Here is a 20,832-nt window from a genome sequence, read left to right on the forward strand (position 1 = left end):
AGTGGATCGATTTTTCACTCTGTCAAAAATTACAAACTCAGTGAAGTTACAGGGAAATATTTTTTTCACTCAGAGAATAGTTAAGCTCTGGAATGCATTGCCAAAGGATGTAGTAAGAGCAGTTAATGTAGCTGGTTTTAAAACAGGTTTGGACAAGTTCCTGGAGGAAAAGTCCACAAACTGTTGTTGAGATGGACATGGGAGAAGCCACTGCTTGCCCTAGATCGGCGGTATAGAATGCTGCTACTATTTGGGTTTTTGCCAGGTACTTGTGACTTGGATTGTCCTCTTGAAGATGGGATTCTGGGCTAGATGGACCATTGTTCTGATCCAGTGAGGCTATTCTTATGTTCTTATGCTATCAGGTGCCTCCACATATGGAATTTTCTACAATTGGGAATCAAAATAAAGTGTGTTTTAAAAATATATCCTTGAAATGCTGTAGAACCAATATTAGTATTAATATCCTGTCTCAACAAGCAGTTTACAAAATTAGTAGTATGTGGAAACTTGAAATCTTTAGGATGACCTTCAGAGCGTTATCATATTTACACTGTGACGCTTTACATGAAAAAGGTTAGAGATCTCTGATGTACAATATACACATTCTACTAGCTTAATTAAGGTATATTGGGAGGGGGTTTAAGTAAGGCCTATATATAGACTTAGGTCCCCTTTTATCAAGCCCTGTTAGGGCTTCTTTTTTTTAAATTGCCGGCCACTGCGGTAAAAGCTCCAATGCTCATAGAATTCTGATGAGTGCTGGAGTTTATACCGCAGTGGCCGGCAATTAAAAAACCAACCCTAATTTGACTTGATAGAAGGGGGCCTTAAATAGAAGTGTTTGCTTCTTAGCTAAATCTGTCCTCGTGTTAGAAAACTTTCATACACATGAATTTATGGCATGGAAATTTTCAAAATTCACATGTGATAACTGTAAAAGCTGCATATTCATGATTGAGGGAATCCCCATCATTTCTGACAACTGCAACGCAGGCAACAGAAAAACTATATAGCCTATTCATTGCATGCCAGATAATGCACTAAGCACTTAGCTCCATCTTTCAAAGTGGTGTTAACTGATCCACATTATCTGCCTGATGACATCCACGATCCCTGCCCTTTCTACTCCTATTTCATGGCATCATCTGCATGAGTTACTTACCATTGTAACGCTCGTGTTAAATTGCTAAACCAGCTTGGTAAATAGGCCTCTTACTATCTTATAACGGCACAACCTCTGTGTTAATGGTTGGGGGGCATTCCTGGCACATAAGGAAAGCAACTTTGCAAGATTCGGTATACATTACATTACATTAGTGACTTCTATTCCACCTTTACCTTGCAGTTCAAGGCGGATTACATAAGAATTGTTATAAAGGAACATTTTCTAATTAGCTAAGGAGTAGATTGGTAATGCCGATGGAGTTTGGAACTTTATTGGTAAAGTTATATTGGTTTTATGTGTTTTTTGAAGAGTAAGGTTTTTGTTTCTTTTTTGAAAGTTTTGTAGTCTGTGGTCGAAGTCAGCAGATTGATGAGTTGTCGGTCCAGTTTTGCTGCTCTGGTGGCCAAAAGGTTATCATATATTTTTCTTCGTTTGACATTTTTGGTTGGCGGGTGTGCAAATATTGTGAGTTCTCCTGTGTCTGATTGAGGTGGAATGAGTTATAGGTCTCTGAGTTATAGGTATAGGTCAGTGTTCTTCAACCACCGGTCCATGGACCAGTGCCGGTCCACAGAAATTTCCTGCCGGTCCACAGGGCCAGCACATGCATCAGGCCCAAAACAGTGTTCTTCAACCGCCGGTCCACGGTGCGATCGATGCGGCATTATCTTCGAGCCAGCTCCCTCTTCCTAACTGATTCAGTGCACAAAGCCACGGACAGTGGCTCCTACGGGCGTCCTGCGTCTGAACCGGAAGCCTTCTCTCTGACATTGCAATGCCAGAGGGAAGGCTTCCAGATGAGATGGGCGGGGTCTGGCCCATGACTTAGCCCAGTGTTCTTCAACCGCCGGTCCACGGACCGATGCCGGTCCACAGAATAATTATTTTTATTTCTGCCGGTCCATAGGTGTAAAAAGGTTGAAAAACACTGGTACAGGTCACTGAATGTGCAAATTTCAGCACAGATCAAAGATCCATGCACAAATTAGCTAATTAGGCACTAACAATCAATAATTGATGTTAACAGGCACTTAATTGACAGCAATTAGGAGATGGGGGTGGATCTGTCCTATGCTATAACATGCAGGCCTAAATTTCATGTATCTAATACTACAAAGGAAAAATGCAACTCCACATGGGAACTATGGAAACCAAAAAAAGTGGGGAAGGGACTGCTGCAAGGACAATCGGTTCCTGCGGTGTTTTCCAAGATTGCGTTTTGTTCGAATATTGTGCCAGGCAGTAGGATTTTTTATTTTTTGGGTGCACCGCAAGTTCAGATTTTGGCTCAATTTTTCTTAAAATTTGACGCCATTCTGGGCCAAAACACAGACCGTGTTGGGGTCCAGTGTACATTACAATATAAAGGACTGGGGTCCAGTATATATTTCATTACAAAGGACTTGTTTATGCCTGTCACATCCTAGGCATATGTTATACATGTGTTTCAAGTTTAAATTTGTTGATACTTCAATAAACTGATTGTTCTTTCAGCGGTTTGACTAATGTCCCTTCCCCCACTTTTTTTTTTTTGCCTATATTCCATAGCACGCAACTCCAAAGGGGGCGTGGCCACGGGAGAAACATGGGTGGATTGGGGGCATTCTCAGGATTTAGACACAATGCTAAAGAACAATGTCTCTCAAACTTTTTAGCTCTGGCAAGCTAACCCAATTTTTAGTGCCAGCCGCGGTGGTAATAGCTCCAACGCTCATAGAATTCCTATGAGTGTCTGAGCTGTTGCCACCGTGGCAGGCACTAAAAACGCTCGTGCGGCTTTGTAAAGGAGAGGGTAAATGGAGAAAATGATTTTTGCGGCACACTAGACATAGAAAATGGATTTCACGGCACATTATAATTGAAATGATAAAATTGCAAAACGACTTTTAAAAATTTACTCTTTTACAAAACCGCAAAAGCGGTTTTTAGTGAGGCGGTGTGCTGAATGCTCTGTGCTGCTTCCAACGCTCATAGAGTTCTATGAGTGTCGAGAGCAGCGCAGAGCATTCAGCGTGCCGGCCTGCACTAAAAAACACTTTTGCGGTTTTGTAAAAAAAAAAAAAAAAGGGGGGGGGGATAAATTTGAGAATTATTTAAAGTTCTGTAAGCTATTTATGGGTAATTGTAACAACAGTGAAACTAAAGTAGATAGATTAGAATTGTGAATCAATGCGATGGATGTGCTTGTTTTTGAGCGCAAATTAACTCATGCAGCTCGATAATAACAAGAAAACACACATTTCATCATCCACCATCTGCAGTCATTCTTCTTCTTTTTTTTTTTTTAAATTAATTTCTTTCAGAGCTGAAATCCAAATTCGCAAAGATAAGACGATCCAAACATTAACCTTATTGCTTTGTTGCTCAAGTTAGGATAACTACTGCATAAAAAAATAAAAATAAAATTACTTGCTGTTAGTTTTCATGGACCAATCACATCAAAGAATGATGCTTGGCTGTGTAGTTGTATCCTTATGCACACAGACGCTCATAACATTGACAGACTCTTGCATACGCGACATACATGTCATCTATTCTAGTATGAAGGGAATTTTATTTAAATAAAGTAAAATTCCAGAACCTCTTGTGGCACACCCAGAATCTCTTTGGGGCACTCCACTGTGCCGTGGCACACAGTTTGAGAGACACTGCTATGGAATAATGTAATTTGTGTGCTTATCTGCTATTATTTGGGCACCAGCTCTTATTGCAAGGGGAGGAGTGAGCCTGAAAAAGAAGTAGCGATTAGCCAGGCTCCTACCTGCTCCTAGCTGCTTCTTCCCCACCCTCCTCCACAGTTCCACTTTCAATTTTGCATACCAATTAAACCTGTAGAAATATAATATGTAATACATAGGTAATACATTGCATGTTTTTTGGTGTTTTTTTTTTTTAATACAATACATAGCTCTTTAACAATGAACATGTGACAAGTTTTCCATATTTGCTGGAGGCAAACCTAGTGTGTTCAGGCAATCAGAACTGGCTGGATTTGACTTCACCATTTACTGTACTTTGTCAGCACAGCTGGATTTTGGCAGTCAGGACAATGGAAAGCACATAGTAGCAGGCTGATACCTGTAATTCCATGATACAGTAAACACTTGATAATGTTTACATTGATTCTAATGTATAGTATAATGGGAAAGGGGGGGGGGAAATCCCCTGATACACCAAATAAACACCTCTTCATGGCTGTACAGATTGCATGAATGACGCCAGGCTTATTTTTTTTTTTTTTCTTCTTCACTGTAAACATAAAGTTGTATCAGATATTAATGTCATTTCTTGTTTGTTATTATTCAACATCACTAGGAAATCGTAGGCAAAGTGAGTCTAGGGTTCAACAAAGCTCTTGCAGCATATTTGTAAATTTGAAGATAGCGGATTTTTTAAGTACAATTTTACCCACTCATCTTGCCAAGTTGGAAAATTCAAATATATATGAGGGTGGTTTGAAATTTTGGTAAAAAAAAGAAGCAAGTTAAACAACAAATTATTTGTTCTACGATACAAAAAAAGAAAAACCAACCCAAAACTGGAAGCTCCCTGAACTAACCCCTCTCTTATACTGAGGTGAGCTATGCTTTTTAGTGTGCGATAAATATTAGCGCGCGCTAAACGCTGATGCGTGCATGTGATCCTATGGATGCATTAGCGGTTAGCACACACGTTGATTTAATGCGCACCTTAGTAAAAGAGGGCCTTAGAGTACGAGGGGCCAAGGAAAAATTCTCAGCCTAACTAACAGAGTTGGGGAAGTTTCCATCTGAGGGCTAGAGATTTTCTACTTTTTTCATTCGGTATTTTTCTGACAGAACGAAAAAAGTGGAAAATCACTAGACTAATTGTCTAGCCCAGGGGTAGGGAACTCCGGTCCTCGAGAGCCGTATTCCAGTCGGGTTTTCAGGATTTCCCCAATGACTATGCATGAAATCTATTTGCATGCACTGCTTTCAATGCAGATTCATTGGGGAAATCCTGAAAACCCGACTGGAATACGGCTCTCGAGGACCGGAGTTCCCTACCCCTGGGCTAGCCCTTGGTGGAGACTGCCCCAACTTTGTTGCTTGGGCTGAGAATTTTTCAGTGGCCCTCCATGGAGACTGTTGTTTAACTTGTTATTTATTTTATATATTTTTTTTTTACCAAACATTTTGAACCACCGTGAAACACCTCTGTAAAATAATTCAAAGGAGGGTTCTTATGTGCCCCTTCAAATAAAAAGCTGGAAGACAGTAATAGGGAGAAGTCCGTTATACTGAAAGTAATGTGGTTAGGGAAGCAACCCCACAGAACTTATTAAAATCCCAGTGATATAAATAAGCATTTTTATGTTTGGGGTTTTTTTTTGTGTTTTTTAAAATTTTTTTATTAATTTTCAAAGCTAATACAAAGTGCCATGAATTATACAGAAATTAATAACAAAATAAGCACTTAAATTCCATTAATAACAATACAGAAGATAAATATCCCTCCCCTCCCATCCAACAATTTAATCAAGAAATAAACCAAAAAGATGTCTATTAGATTTAGAACTGTCTAACTTGTGTAACCTAACAGGGGTCCAAAAAGATCTATGTAACAGAAAAAACCATGTTTGTCTCATAGATTTTATGTTTTCTGTGAATCATTGGTGATCCCGTGGAACAGAGGAAACGGAAGAGCTCAGTTGTTTGATCTGTTCTTTCTACCTTTTTTTTTTTGAAGTTGATTGAATTATAAGGAGACTTTGTTAAACCTTCTGACGTCTATATGCTCTTTTTTTTCCATAATGCTTTTGGGGATGAAACTCTGAGTCTGATTCCAGGGCTCCATTCCCCCCCCCCCTCCCCCTTATTTATCTTCAAACATAAATAGCAGGAACCAGCCTAGAGCTTAGAAACAAGCTGCCTCGGCACAGAAACCAGATCGTCTGAAACTCTAGAGGAGGGATATCCTGAGCACAACCAGGCAATCCAGCAAAAGGACTCTAGCATGTACTCCAGCAGAATTGATGGGCCAAGGAGAGGAAGGTCCTTTGACTCCATGAACATGACCTTTGAAGAGAACCAGCTGAATAAAGAGGTAGGCGCCCTATGGAGTCAGGCTTTTTATTCGTTTAGAAGACTAGAGAAATCCGGGAGAGCCTTATTCTGCCGGAAGACTTGCTTGCTGTGCTGTGTCCTGGGCTACTGGTGTTCAACTTTTTACTAAACTAGCCATTCAGACGATTTGGTTTTTAATGTGACGTCTCACCTTACATACGGAAATTCTTTCCTGTCCTCAGACTTTCTAGGTTGGGCTATTTATGCTGTATGGTGCAACTCCTAGGTGTCCTTGTATCAAGGCGCACTAACCGATTTAGCGCGCGCGAAAGATCAGCGAATGCTAAACGCTAAGGCGCCCATGGAATATAATGGATGCCTTAGCATTTAGCGGCCGCCAAATCGGTTAGTACGCCTTAATAAAAGGACCTCTTCATCTTTGAAATGCATTCTTAGTAAAGTAAGCGAATAGAGGACAGGATACAGATTTCAGATGCTGATGGTATCTAATGGGAGAAACAAGATTTTATAGGATGAGAGATTATGTATGAGCTCCGTCCCAGACAATGAGCGGGACAAACTAATAAAGACAGCTAGACAGGGAATCAGTTTATAATTTGGGCTGTACAGCAATGTATAGGGTGCTACATTTGTCATACCCACTACGCATGGTTGAGATTATTGTAAGTGGCATATACTGCAAAAGGACTGGAACCACCATTGCGTCAGGTACGAATAACATAAAATTTTATTTGTATACCACACTACACCGTGAAGTTCGATGCGGTTAACAGGAGTTAAGTAGTAGGTCGTACATGAGAGTTGAGGATACAAGTACAAATAATGGTACACCATCAATAGCGCGCAGGACATTGGCGTGCCGACAATCCCACCCTATTGCCTTCCCTTCGGGGCAAAATTGTAAGTGGATGGTGTAATTGAGGGCACGTCGGCATCCCCCTGATTGTAGTGGGGGATCCCCCCTCAGAGCAGAAAAGGGAAAGTTTTGAGTTCACGCGAGGAGAGCGTGAGTTGTAAGTTTAATGTGTGTGTGTGGGCGGGGGTCCCACATACACACACACACCCCCTAAACCCCTCCACAGAACACAAATGGGAAGGCAATAGGGCAGCACGCATTTGTCCTGCGTGCAAATGTCGGGGCAGGATTGTCAGCGCGCCAATGTCCTATGCGCATTTGACGGGTCACCCAATTAACATAGGACCATGGCAAGGTCAGAGTCGAATACAATTACGGTTAAGGTAATACAAGAAGAACTCAAGCTTTGGTCAGTTAGAGAAATGGCAGATGAAGTTTAATGTGGAAAAGTGCAAAGTAATGCATTTAGGCAGAAAGAACAAGGAACATGAGTATAGAATGTCAGGTGCAACTCTGGGTAAGAGCGAACAAGAAAAGGACCTGGGCGTACTGATAGATAGGACCTTGAAACCGTCGGCACAATGCGTGGCAATGGCAAAGAAAGCAAATAGAATGTTAGGCATGATAAAGAAAGGAATCACAAGTAGATCGGAGAAAGTTATAATGCCGCTTTATAGAGCGATGGTCAGACCACACTTGGAATACTGTGTCCAACATTGGGCTCCCAACCTAAAGAAGGATATAAAACTGCTGGAGAGGGTGCAGAGACGAGCAACAAAGCTAATAAGAGGTATGGAGAACTTGGAATACGAGGAACGACTTAAGAGACTGGAATTGTTCTCCCTTGAGAAAAGGAGACTGCGAGGGGATATGATCGAGATTTTCAAAATACTGAAAGGAATCGACAAAATAGAGCAGGAAAAAAAATTATTTACATTGTCCAATGTGACACGGACAAGAGGACACGGAATGAAGCTAAGGGGGGATAAGTTCAGGACAAATATCAGGAAGATCTGCTTCACGCAGAGAGTAGTTGACACCTGGAATGCTCTCCCAGAGGAGGTTATTGCGGAATCGACCGTCCTAGGTTTCAAAAGCAAACTAGATGCACATCTCCTATGAGAGGCATAGAAGGATATGGGTGACTAAAAATTACGCCAGGTGTACACCTGGCAGGGCCTCCCCATGTACGGATCGCCGGACTTGATGGACCAAAGGTCTGATCTGGAGATGGCGCTTCTTATGTTCAAATATAAGGGTTCTTTTACTAAGGCACGCTAACCGATTTAGCGTGCTCTAACTGATTTAGCACATGCTAAAGATTAGTGTGTTCTAAATGCTAAGGCGCCCATTATATTCTATGGGCACCTTAGCATGCGCTAAATCAATTAGTGCAAGCTAAATCAGTTAGCGTGCGCTAAATCGGTTAGCGCGCCTTAGTAAAAGGAACCCGCAGATATGGAGACCGAAAAAGGTGAGAGTAGTGAGGGGGGGGGGGGGGCTGGTAGCAAGAGTCGAATGAGTCTGTACATAGCACTTTTTCCATCACTAAGACCCCCCTCATGGATGTTCTAAATCTTTCAGACACTCATTACCCTTAGATCTCCAATTAATATGTAAGTTTACCATTTAGACTATTGTACGGCATCTAGACTCTTTGTTCGGTACTGTATTTAAACTTATTGTATAGTATTGTATTTAGACTTACTGTATTGTATTATATGTGGACTTATTGTATTGTATTAGCATTGTACTGTACTAAGACCTTTGTTATTCGCTGAATGTCCAGCCTTCTTACATTGTAAACCGCCTAGAAGTCGCCTGACTATGGCGGTATAGAAAAATAAAGTTATTATTATTATTATTATTATTATTATCATCTTGAGGAGCGTGAGAGTCACGCAAAGAGGGCACAGGGTTTAGTGCTCTACAAGGAATTTGTTGAACAAGTATGTGAGATTGTAAACCCTCCAGGGCCAAGGAAGTGCCTACCGTGACTAAATATAACTGGCTTTGAGCTACAGACGAAAAAGGCCTTTCCAAGCAAACACAAATTGAAGTACACTTGTGTACGTTTTCTCTCTGGGAGTTCTTTTTTTTTTGGGGGGGAGGGGGGGAGAAGCAGAGGGTAAGGAAGTCATATTTGGAAGTTGGGGACGGGAACCGATTCAGCATTAGCACCGTAACGTTTGCCCACCCCAAACATTTGCCCGCCATAACATTTGCCCACCCCAAACTACTCCTATGGTTCTACCTAATCAGCAGACTGTGAAGAGTTTGTACGGTACATATTAATTTATACCCTGCCTACTCACCATGGTTTCTCATGGTTGATTGCGATTCAGCCAAGATTTAGAAGACCCTGCTGGTCATAACTGTAGCCTCATTCTTGAGGGTCCCTAGGAAAGAGAACATGACTAAGAATAGCTCTCTGTTTGCTAATCCCGCAGCTGAAGTTATTACTTTCTTCTGCCTCTTCCCTAAATAGAGAAGATTAGAAGCAAAAACAATTCAGGCAAGGGAGTTCAGAGGTGAGACTAGCAGAATATTATATGGAAACTCTGAATTTCTTCTAGCTTACATCAGCACTTTGGGGCTTCATGCATTGGCAAAAGGTGTCTAGAACTGCCATATGGAGCCAAATCAAAGCTACATCGATGCCATGAGTTAATTCATTCCTGCGCACAGAACATGCATTAATGCACATGCCAAGAATTGATCTTGATAAAGAACAGAGAAACCTAGGAACCGGAATGCAGCACCATCAAAGGTTTTATGCTATCACATTTGACGAAGAACTTCTCAACCCTTCTGTACCAGTTTCTAGGGCAATCTCATTGCTGATTTGTCTGTTGAAAGGAGGTCAAAGGTAGCTGAGCATTATCTCCCCATTAAGCATTATTTCAACATTTGTAAATAAATGCTTACAAATTTAGAATATACCCAGTATAAAAGCCAGATCTAAAATACTTTGGCCTAGATTCGCTAAACACATCGATCGTGTTCCAATCGTGTTCCGACCAGTTTGCGACCCCGACCCCATTCACCTAACCTTCTACCCGATCCGATCCACCCATGCAAATGAGGGGAAATGGCATACAAAGTAGGAAGGCCTGATTCACTAAAGAGAAGAAGGAACACCAATTGGGCTGGCTGATCCAAACTGAAGCGACTATTGAAGACCAGTCGCTCACGTCCTTGCCGACTGTCCTGCTCTCTGCCGCCGTGGAATCCCAGCCCTGCAGTCCTGAAACCATCAAACATCTCTCTTGTGCTTAAAGCTCTCTGCCACCCTACATCTCTGTGAGCCCATGTTTTTAACCCGCGGGATAAAAGCGGGGCTGCATTTCAGCGTTGTTCCAGTTCCAATCTGATTAGGATTCTCGTGGGGCCAGCAAGTGTAGCCACCCCACTTTTGTTTTGATCTTGCTTGTGCAGAGAGCCAGCGCATGTGCAGACCGCAACTACAGGCAAAGAGATGGTCTGCACATGTGTCTGGATTGCTCTGCAGTGATCCGTGGGGTAGCTGTGGGGCGTGCCTACGATTTGCATGAGGACACGTTGTGAATCAGTCGCCCGGGAAGACTCGACTACGGATCGCCCAGCAAAGGTGAGCTTAGTGAATCTAGCCCTTTAACTGCTGGTTTATTATCTATAAACTGTTTTTTGCTAAAACTTACTTGATTTAGGTAGTCAGGGAGAAGCTGCATTATGCTACAGCACCCCCTAGAGGAATGAAGGTGAAAAGAAAAGCTCAAAATAGCACGCCAGTTTATCAAGCCCCATTTTTTTAAAAGCTATATTGACTGCTACCGAATACACAGAAATAAATGTTAATAAATTAAAAAAAACAAAAACCCAGCAACAAAAACCCAAGAAGGAATATAAGATGATTTTTAAAATTGGATTAATAGGTGTTTTATTAGATTTCAGAGCCTAAAACCACTTAATCAGGTCAAGACAAAAAAAGCTAATAATTTCATCTTTGGCTCATTCTGTGCTGAGAGAAGGAGGGATATTTTAACTTCTGAAAGCTTGCCCATATATATTTAATGCCCCAACACCCATTGAATCCCTATGGGCGTCAGAGTGATTACCGTGGCCCATTGCGATAATTGCCCTTGTAAAAGGGGGCCAGTGTATTACTTTATGTTATTCTTTTTTTATTAACCTTTATTTCTGTACAATCAAGTTAACAACATTACTTCCAACAGAATAGCAAGGGCTTATGTAACACTAACCCCCTGTGCGTCATGCGTTTTAGTGTGCGTGTAAGGCATGCTAAATATACGCGTGTGCTAACCGTTAACACGTCCATAGACTAACATGCACGCGTTTAGTGCGTGTTAAAAAGCATAGCGCACCTTATTAAAAGGAGCCCTAAGTAGCACTTTTACTGAGCTATGGCAAAAAGTGATCGTCATGCACCCTTATGCGTGTTTTCCCCATGTGTTAAGGTCATTTTTACTATAGCCATTTAAATGACTTTTTTGTATTGTTTTTATATTAATATCCATGCGTTAATGTACTCTGACAAAAAAATATTAGTCTGACCCGGTGGTCCAAATACAAATGATATAAAATTAAACACACCCCACTATTTTTTTTTTCAGCTCAAAAAGTTTTATTTATTTTCAAATAAGAGAACAGTATGTTAATATAAACAGTTGATGTCTTATGGCTTCCATAGTTTTGTTTAGTTTTTTACCTTCCTTGTGAGAAATAAGATTTATTAATAATAGAAAAAGGAAAAAAATAAACTTAAGGGGTTTTTTGTCTATGACTTTATCAGGAGCAAAGTGATTTATCGCATTTAGAACCCAGACTGGGTATATAGCTCCAGACTCTGAGGCTTTTTTACCCCATAAACCATAAACGATAGGAAGCAATTCAAGGAAGGTAATCAACTAAACAAAACTATGTAAGCCTTAAGACTAGAGAATGACATAGAATCATGAAGGCAGATAAAGGCCAAGTGGCCCATCCAATCTGCCCATCCACAGTAACCATTATCTCTTTCTTTGAGAGATCCCAGGTGCCTATCCCAGGCCCTCTTGAATTCAGATACAGTCTCCATTTCCACCACCTCTTCCGGGCGACTGCTCCACGCATCTACCACCCTTTCTGTAAAAAAGTATTTCCTCAGATTACTCCGGAGCCTATCACCTCTTAACTTCCTCCTATGCCCTCTCATTGTAGAGTTTCCTTTCAAAAGACTGATGCGCATTTACATTACGTAGGTATTTAAACTTTTCTATCATATCTCCCCTCTCCCGCCTTTTCTCCAAAGTATACAGATTGAGATCTTTAAGTCTGTCCCTATACACCTTATGATGAAGACCACATACCATTTTAGTAGCTGTGCTTTGGACCGACTCCATCCTTTTTATATCTTTTTGAAGATGCGGCCTCCAGAATTGTAAATGAGGACTCACCAGAGTCTTATACAGAGACATCAATACCTCCTTTTTCCTACTGGCCATTCCTCTCCCTATGCAACCTAGCATCCTTCTAGCTTTCGCTGTTTGGCCACCTTAAGATCATCACATACAATCACACCCAAGTCTCGCTCTTCCATCGTGCACATAAGTTTTTCACCCCCTAAACTGTACTGTTCCCTCGGGTTTTTGCAGCCCAAATGCATGACTTTGCATTTCTTAGCATTAAATTTTAGCTGCCAAATTTCAGACCATTCTTCAAGCTTCGCCATCTGGCATGTCTACTCTATTACTCATTTTCCCATCCCGTCACTGCGAGTTCTTTTCCTGTCCATGCCCCATTCCTGCAAGCTCCGTCCTCATCTGCACAAGCCTGAAACCCTTTAAAATCATAAGTAGCAACATTCTAGAGCTCAGATTGTGATGTCATAATGCCTCATTCCACCAATGCACAAGCCTCAAATCCTTTAGAATCCTAAGTAGCAACATTCTAGAGCTTAGATTGTGATGTCATAATGCCTCATTCCACCAATGCCTAAGCTCTATCCTCATCTGCATAAGCCTTAAACACTTTAAAATCAAAAGTGTTTGAAGCTTTTGCAGTTAAGGCTGAGCTTACAGGAATGGGGCAGGGACAGAGACAAAAGTTGCAGGACGGGATGGCGAAATTGAATTCCTCCGGGGACGGGAAAAATCTGTCCCCTTGTCATTCTCTACTTAAGACATCACGACTCAATAGTGGGGTGTTTTTAATGCGTTAAAGTAGCCATTAGCATGTGGCCATACAATTTTTTTTTTTGCTGGTGGCAGGATGCCTGGGCTAATCAGTTAGCATGTAGAAATGTATCTATGCTAACTGATTAGTGCAGGCATATGCACTATGCCTTGCCATGCCTCCACCACAAAAAATTAAAAACATTTTTTACACAGGATTGGTGCATGCTAATTTGGCAGTTACTGCAGGATGCCTGAATGGTACACCATTTGCCAGGTACTAGTGAGTAGTGAAGACAGGCCACTAGGCTAGATGGACCATTGGTCTGATCCAGGAAGGCTATTCTTATGTTCTTATATTAAACTGTGTTAGCATGGACCTAACGCCTAACGCAGCTTAGTAAAAGAGCCTCCCAATTTATTGGATTTATTTTTGTTTCCTTCTAATGTATGTACAATAGCTTTTTAAAAAGTAAGTTTTGGAAACTAGAAATCTAACATGCACAAAGATATATGAGGACATGTAAGTCCTGGAAGGCCCAGGAGAAATGGAGCAACTAGACAGGGCAGGGTGGTTGCAATTCTTTTAACTGTAAGTCTGATAAAGCAGAGCTTCTGAGAATATTCTAGGAAAGAAGTGGGGAGCATCTGGGTTTGTCATGCTGTCCCTAATAAATAGCTTTACTCAAGAACCAGTAGTTTATATAGATTTATAACCAACCCGCTCCTAGGGTCGGACTCCCAGGTCTAGCTGTGTATAGACGTTAAGTATATAATCTTACATACTTTTATAACTATCTATTTATTGATAAGTGGAAAAACACATATATATAAAAAAAACTAAAAAATAAAAACTAAATGTCACCACGGCGCTAGAGACGATTTACCAGTGATGAAGCACCACGTAAATCTCCCGCTTTAGAAATCATTATTGCGGTGGAGTGGTGGGGCTGAGGTATTTCGATTAAGCTTATTTCTACACTGATATAACAACCCAGTTATTGTCCTTATACATGTCCCTAATAAATAGGCATCAATCACAAACAAAGAAGCCACTAAAACTATAATACTAACTACTTAATACTAACTATAATACTAACTACTTTTTTAAAATATTTTTTTTCAATTTTCCATTCTAAACCTCATTAAATACTAATAAATACTTTCAACACTAAGGCCCTCTTATACAAAGGTGCACTAAGCGTTTTAGTGCACGCTAAATCAATGCGTGTGCTAACCGCTAACGCGGCCATCGGATAACATGCTCACATTGGCGTTTAGCACATGATTACCGCACACTCAAAAACATAGCGCACCTTAGTAAAAGAGGGGGTAAATATAATCACATTAGAAGCCCTTCCATTACCCCATAACACCGGTGAATTCTAGGTTTGACGGGGGATCGGACATTGCACATTCTTTCTGTGTTTTTTTTTTTGCCTTTTGTCTTTCCTTTCTTCCATTTGGGGGGAGGGGGTGTAGGAATATTTTGGAGTTCCTGGGGCCACAAGAGTAAGGGCCCTTGCAGTGTTTGAGATCTACGGGTCATTCTCAATGTTATATTTTTGGAGGGGGGTACGGGATTTGAGGGAGTTGGGATGGGTGGGTTGTCTTTTTTATGACATCTTTATTGTTGGTTCCTGGCTTTGTACTTTGTCTTTGATAAACAATGAAAACAGACTTGAACACAAAAGACATTTGTATAAATCAGGGGTAGGCAATTCCGGTCCTCGAGAGCCGGAGCAAGTTCAGGTTTTCAGGATATCCACCATGAATATGTATGAGATGGATTTGCATGCACTGCCTCCTTGAGATGCAAATCTATCTCATGCATATTTATTGTGGATATTCTGAAAACCTGACCGGCTCCAGCTCTTGAGGACTGGAATTACCTATCCCTGGTATAAATCATTGACATTTATCACTCAAAACACCAGCCTAAGGCTTTTGTCATAGGACTTCCAATGTTCATGCACAATTTCCTTATGGCTATATTGTTTTCATGCACTATCATTGATCACCTAAAAATATTTTATAAGTCTCAAAATATGTTCAATTCATGAATATGACTTATACAAAGTGAACATTCAGACCCACAACTTTATCCCAGTGAACAAAGATCACGGAATAGCTGTGCAAAGAGACCATCATAATGTTCACAGTCTAACCCACCAGAACCAGTACAGAGCATACAATAAACCAAATCTGTGTAGAAAAAAACTGTAATGACTTATCTTGGTTTCTGGTGGGAAACAATCAACAGCTGCTCCGGGCACCTCCTTAAAGTTACAACAACATGCAAACAGATTCACCGACCCGATATTGTTTTCATAACAGTTCATCAATTGCCAGGCTCGTGCACAAAAGTTCTTCAGTAGTTACGCCAATAAATGGTCATCAGTAGTCACGCCCGACACAGGACTGTGTTTCGCTATATAGCATCTTCAGGAGCTTCCCATACCTTCTTGTATATCAGCTAAGACAGCAGCCAAGATGAAACATCCAAATCGGACCTCATTTCACACTCCCACTAAGCTTCCTAATAATAAATAGGCATGAGATAAATTTGCATATTTTGCAAGCAGTGCATAAAAATCTGTCATGAATATTCATTAAGAATATACTGAAAGCCCAACTGGCTTGTAGCTCTTGAGGACAAGAGATTCCCAACTCTTGCTCTGGAGGTACAACGGTGCTCAGATGTGTGTAGCTACTTTGCAACACTTCTTGGGTGCCCACAATGGTTTGATTGCTTTATATTTTGGAACAGTGGTGGATTTTAGCAACTTAATCTTTTCTTCCTATTGATTTGCAGCTGAATAAGACAAATTACAATAGGATTGAAGATAACAATGAAAGCAAAGACAACTCATCAGAGCGGATTCGAGCCACTATTATCTTTTCATTAAAGAATGAAATTGGTGGACTTGTCAAGGCCTTAAAATTATTTCAGGTATGGTACCACAGTGAAACACAGAGATCGGAATTGAGGTGTCCAGATCAGGATATACTCGGTTCTGGTGATATTTTAAGGGAAGGATCTGCCGATGTAGGGATCCTTTTCTAAAATATGTTTGTTTATTGATTTGATATACCACCTTTCTCGATGGCCCAACATGTACTTGTGCATTTTCCAGAATGTGCAGCAGGAGTGGTCCGTGTTTCAGCGCGTGATCAGCCTTCCTCAGGGGTTTTAATGCCTCAGGTGAACTTTGGAGATGAGGGTATTAGGATCCCTGAGGAAGGCTGATCACGTGCCGAAACACAGATCCGAGCCTCACTTTTGTGAGCACATATCATTGGTGACCCATTTTGTACCTAAATAAATTCTGAAGTTGCTTTTATTTTGACTTTTATATGACTTTTAACCAAAGATTTGAATAAATTTGTTTTCCTGGACATCCAGAGATTGTGTTCTTCTTTGTGCTTTTTATCAAATGAAAAGCTGCCAATCCTTTCTTAATCTTCACATATGTAGGTATTGAGGCCACAGACCTATAATTAAATGGTAATGCTTTCGATTCGTTGGGATTCTTTAGTACTGAAGTAATTATTATTTCTCCCTGCTATATTTTCTCATAAAATGTTCTTCCACACTTTGTCCACCATCTTTATCCTACCATGCTATACAATATGCCATATTTACCATGCTATGTTTTGCCATACTAGGTCTGCCATGCTACAATCTCTCTTGCCATGTTGGCCACACAGGGGGTGGCAGCAGGAGGAATTGGGGCATTCCTCCTGCCATGGACATTCAGGAGGTATCCCTGAATTGAGCATCCCTCCTGCCAGCCGACTTCATGGTGGGATGGGTTCCTTGCTGCGGCCGCTAAACTGATCTTGGCAGGGAGATTCCCTTGCTACCATCAGTTTTGCGGCCGCGCCTATTTGAAATGTAAGCCAGCATTTTTCAGGTGCCTAGCATTTTTCAGGTGCCCTAGGGAAACGCCTAAGCTCGCCTAAGCTCGCCTAAGGCCACTTCCAGGTGAAACCATGCCCACGCCTAGCCTTGGGTGAGCTTAAGCAGTCCTATGTGCCTCCCTAGGCTTGCAACAGTGCCTTTAATGTAGGCAGCCTGCCTCGGGGTGTTTTTAAAAAACCAGAAACAAACATGCATCCCAATTAGCTGGTTAGACAGCGGTAGGACACCTACTACCGCTTACAATTGGGACGCTGTTTATAGAATTTGCTCCTAAGTATGCAGGTTGCCACAGTGATACAAAAATCTTTTATGTTAATGAAGAGTTTGCTGTAATATACTCAATATCGATTGTTAGTCCAAGCTTTGATTTTAGGGACTTTTGATTATTGTAATATTTTAGATTTGTTTTGCTCAGGGGGTTTATTGAAACAAACGCAGACTTGCCAAAGTACAGCTGTAAGTTTGATCATATTTCAGAATATTATGTAAGATTACATTGGCTTTCAATTGGAGCATGGCTAAAGTTTAAATTTTATCATGTGCTTTACAAAGTACTATATGGTTCAGCTCCTCTGTCTTTGATCTCAAACTAAACTAAACTAAACCTTAAGTCTATATACCGCATCATCTCCACGGATGTTGTGGAGCTCGGCACGGTTTATAAGAACTTAAAATATAGGAAGAGAAGGAATAAAAAAAGGTTTACATGAGCTTATATATAGAAGAGAAGAGTAAGGGGGGATAGAATGACATTTTAGTGAAAAGCCAGGTTTTCAGTTGCTTGCAGAATAATTGGAGGGAGCCCAAGTTCCGCAGCGGGGTAGTAAGGTCGTTCCAAAGACCTGTGATTCTGAAGAGAAGGGATTTTCCCAGTTTGCCTGCATAGCGAATACCGTGTAGAGATTTAAATGGCTAGAAAACACATGATCTCGTAGAGGTCATGGATTCTTTAGCTGTCCGACTGTTAAAGAGAAGAAAAGATTAAAAGTATCGGAGATCTTATACGCTCATCAGGCAGCTAAACTGGATGAGGAAGTTTTGAGACTGTTGGATTCGACATTCCCTTATAAACATTTTTAAAGATGAATTTAAAACATTGCCGTTTTGAAGATTTATGATTAATTAATTATAAACGATGTAATCAAATTTTTAATCAACTTGGAAAACTTGCTATATTTTTAATTTTGTAATTCCTGATGTTCCTTAGCCTCTTGTATTATCTTCGCCACCTAGAAATTTGCGTTATGGTGGACTATAAATGACTAGAAATATAAATGTGATTCAGTTCTGCATAGATGATTTTCACGGTGTAATTTGATAGAATTGAATATTTCTAGGTACAAGAAAACAGCTCCTTAAACCTAATTTTCTGAAGGAGCCGGAATACATGTAACTTCGCAATTAAGGCCCCAGATTTTAAAAGCAGTGCTGCAATTGGCCAGGTGCCTGAAAAAAGAGCACTGGCTCCAGGTCACTCAGATTATGGCATCGTTTCCAGAATCACGGCCTGCATCGAAGGTAGGTGCTGGAAATGTAGGCCAGGATTTTAAGGCCCTCTTTTACAAAGGCGCGCTAAGCGTTTTAGCGCAGATTTCGCGCACGCTAAATCAACGTGTGCGCTAACCGCTAATGTGTCCATAGGATAACATGCACGTGTTAGCGTTTAGCGCACGCTAATATTTAAAATGCCTTTGTATAAGAGGGGGTAAATGACTGCATTTCTGGCACCCACCATTGATGTAGAAACATGCTTAGCAGCACTGAGCATCAACCTCCACCCATAAATATGCCTCTTTTGACGTTCAGTGCCACTAGGCATCTGTCTAGATGTGATTCCGGAGCCATCTTTTGTAGGTGCCTCGTGGTGCCCACTTTTTTTCTTTTTCTTTGAATTCGTTTTTAATCACATGGTCAATTACAACACCATTAATAGCCAATTAACCCCTCCCCCTTCTTTTACAAAACCATAGTGCAGGTTTCAGTGCCAGCTGCGGTGGTAACAGCTCCGATGCTCTTAGGAATTCTATGTGTGTCGGAGCTGTTACCGCCGTGGCTGGCGTTAAAACCTGCACTATGGTTTTGCAAAACTTAGGCGCTAATAGAGAGCCTATCGGTGCTTTCCTACCTGCACCATTTTTAGAGTCTGGGCCTAAGAATATTTACAATAACATACATTTTATTAAACTTAAAAAAAAAAAATCCAATGCTGTTTTGCGAGTGGTAGAATATCAAGTGAATTAAAATCAATTAATATCAAATGAAATGTTTTCAACTAACAGGAGAAGCATGTGAATCTTGTCCATATTGAGTCCAGAAAATCTAAAAGAAGAAACTCAGAGTTTGAGATCTATTTGGATTGCGACAGCAATTGTGAGCAACTGAACGAAATCTTCCTGCTGTTGAAGTCTCATGTCAACGTGGTGTCCATGAACCCACCAGACAACTGCAGTGTACAGGAGGATGGTAGGTAGGACAGAGAGAAGGAAGAAAAATTGACTTGAGAGGCCCTTTTTACAAAGCCGCAGTAGTTACGCCAGAGAGAAGACTTGGGGGTTGGTGCTAGTAGGCTGTCTGAATCGCTGCCCGCTGCCGCCAACTGCTGCAGAAGAAATCTTAGAACGTTGGGTCACTGGCTAGAGAAGGGAGAGGAGTGACAGAAAACTTCTGCGGCACACCTGGGGAGCAGCCGTGACACATAGGTTGAAAACCGCTGTCCTAGTGGAATGAATATCCTTGGCTTGTTGATTTGATCATTAGCACATGGTTCTTGCCAATCCCTTCTTTCTCTCTCCTATTACTGATGTGGAGTTTTGAAATACAGTGTTCCCCCGCGAATTTGCGGTTCGCGAATCGCAGACCCGGTCATTCGCGGTCTGCTCTGACCACCTCTTCCTGTAGTAAAGTCGGGCTGCACCATTCAGGAGCTGCATGTCAAAGCAGCTCCTGATTGGTGTAGCCCGACTTTACTACAGGAAGAGGTGGTCAGAGCAGACCGCAAGTGATTTCCTTCACTCGCTGGTGCTCTAGCTGCCCTCCCCTGCCTTTTGACAGGTGAAAACCCACATTCGCGGTTTTCAAAATTTTTTTTTTGGGGGGGGGGGGGCTGGAACGGAACCCCCATGAATTTCAGGGGAGTACTGTAATGAGATGGGTGTAACAGACTCTTCTTCTATCTAGGTTGGTCTTGGACAAAAGCTACATATCTTATTTCAAGGTGTAAACCATTTGTCATTTACACGTTTTCATTGTATGAATGGATCAGTCTTTATATTCTATCATCTTTCTAAACACCAGAAGGATTCTTAATTGGTGACTAGCAATTCTCCCACTACATGTTCTTATTAATCGCCACATGTTATATAATGCTGTTAAGCAAGAACAATGAAGCCATGGTTGATTATTTGCTTCTCTTTAGGAGGTCTGCTACTGATGCCATTTTCTTGTGGTTTAGTTTTTGGGGTTTTTGGTTGTTATGATAGTGAGCAAGTCTGTCTCCCAGGAGAGCACAGAACGGTTTACATGGGTTTATTCAAGTACTCAAGCATTTTTCCCTGTCTGTCCTGGGGGGCTCACAATCTATCTAGTGTACCTGGGGTCAATGGGGGGATTAAGTGACTTGCCCAGGGTCACAAGGTGCAGTGTGGGTTTGAACCCACAAACCCAGGGTGCTGAGGCTGTAGCTT

The 20,832-nt window shown here is 41.2% G+C and overlaps 1 protein-coding gene across 1 annotated transcript in view; it reads left to right on the plus strand.

Moving 5' to 3' along the window:
* The first annotated feature begins 6,145 nt into the window (after nucleotides 1–6,145).
* Nucleotides 6,146–20,832, plus strand: part of TPH1 (tryptophan hydroxylase 1) — a 32,483-nt gene continuing 17,796 nt past the window's right edge. Inside the window, exons 1-3 of the mRNA XM_033928669.1 lie at nucleotides 6,146–6,235; nucleotides 16,040–16,177; nucleotides 19,429–19,612. Coding sequence (XP_033784560.1) covers nucleotides 6,146–6,235; nucleotides 16,040–16,177; nucleotides 19,429–19,612 — 412 coding nt within the window. The remainder of the gene's footprint in view (nucleotides 6,236–16,039; nucleotides 16,178–19,428; nucleotides 19,613–20,832) is intronic.

Source organism: Geotrypetes seraphini, chromosome 19, assembly GCF_902459505.1.
Source record: "Geotrypetes seraphini chromosome 19, aGeoSer1.1, whole genome shotgun sequence".
NCBI lineage: Eukaryota > Metazoa > Chordata > Amphibia > Gymnophiona > Dermophiidae > Geotrypetes > Geotrypetes seraphini.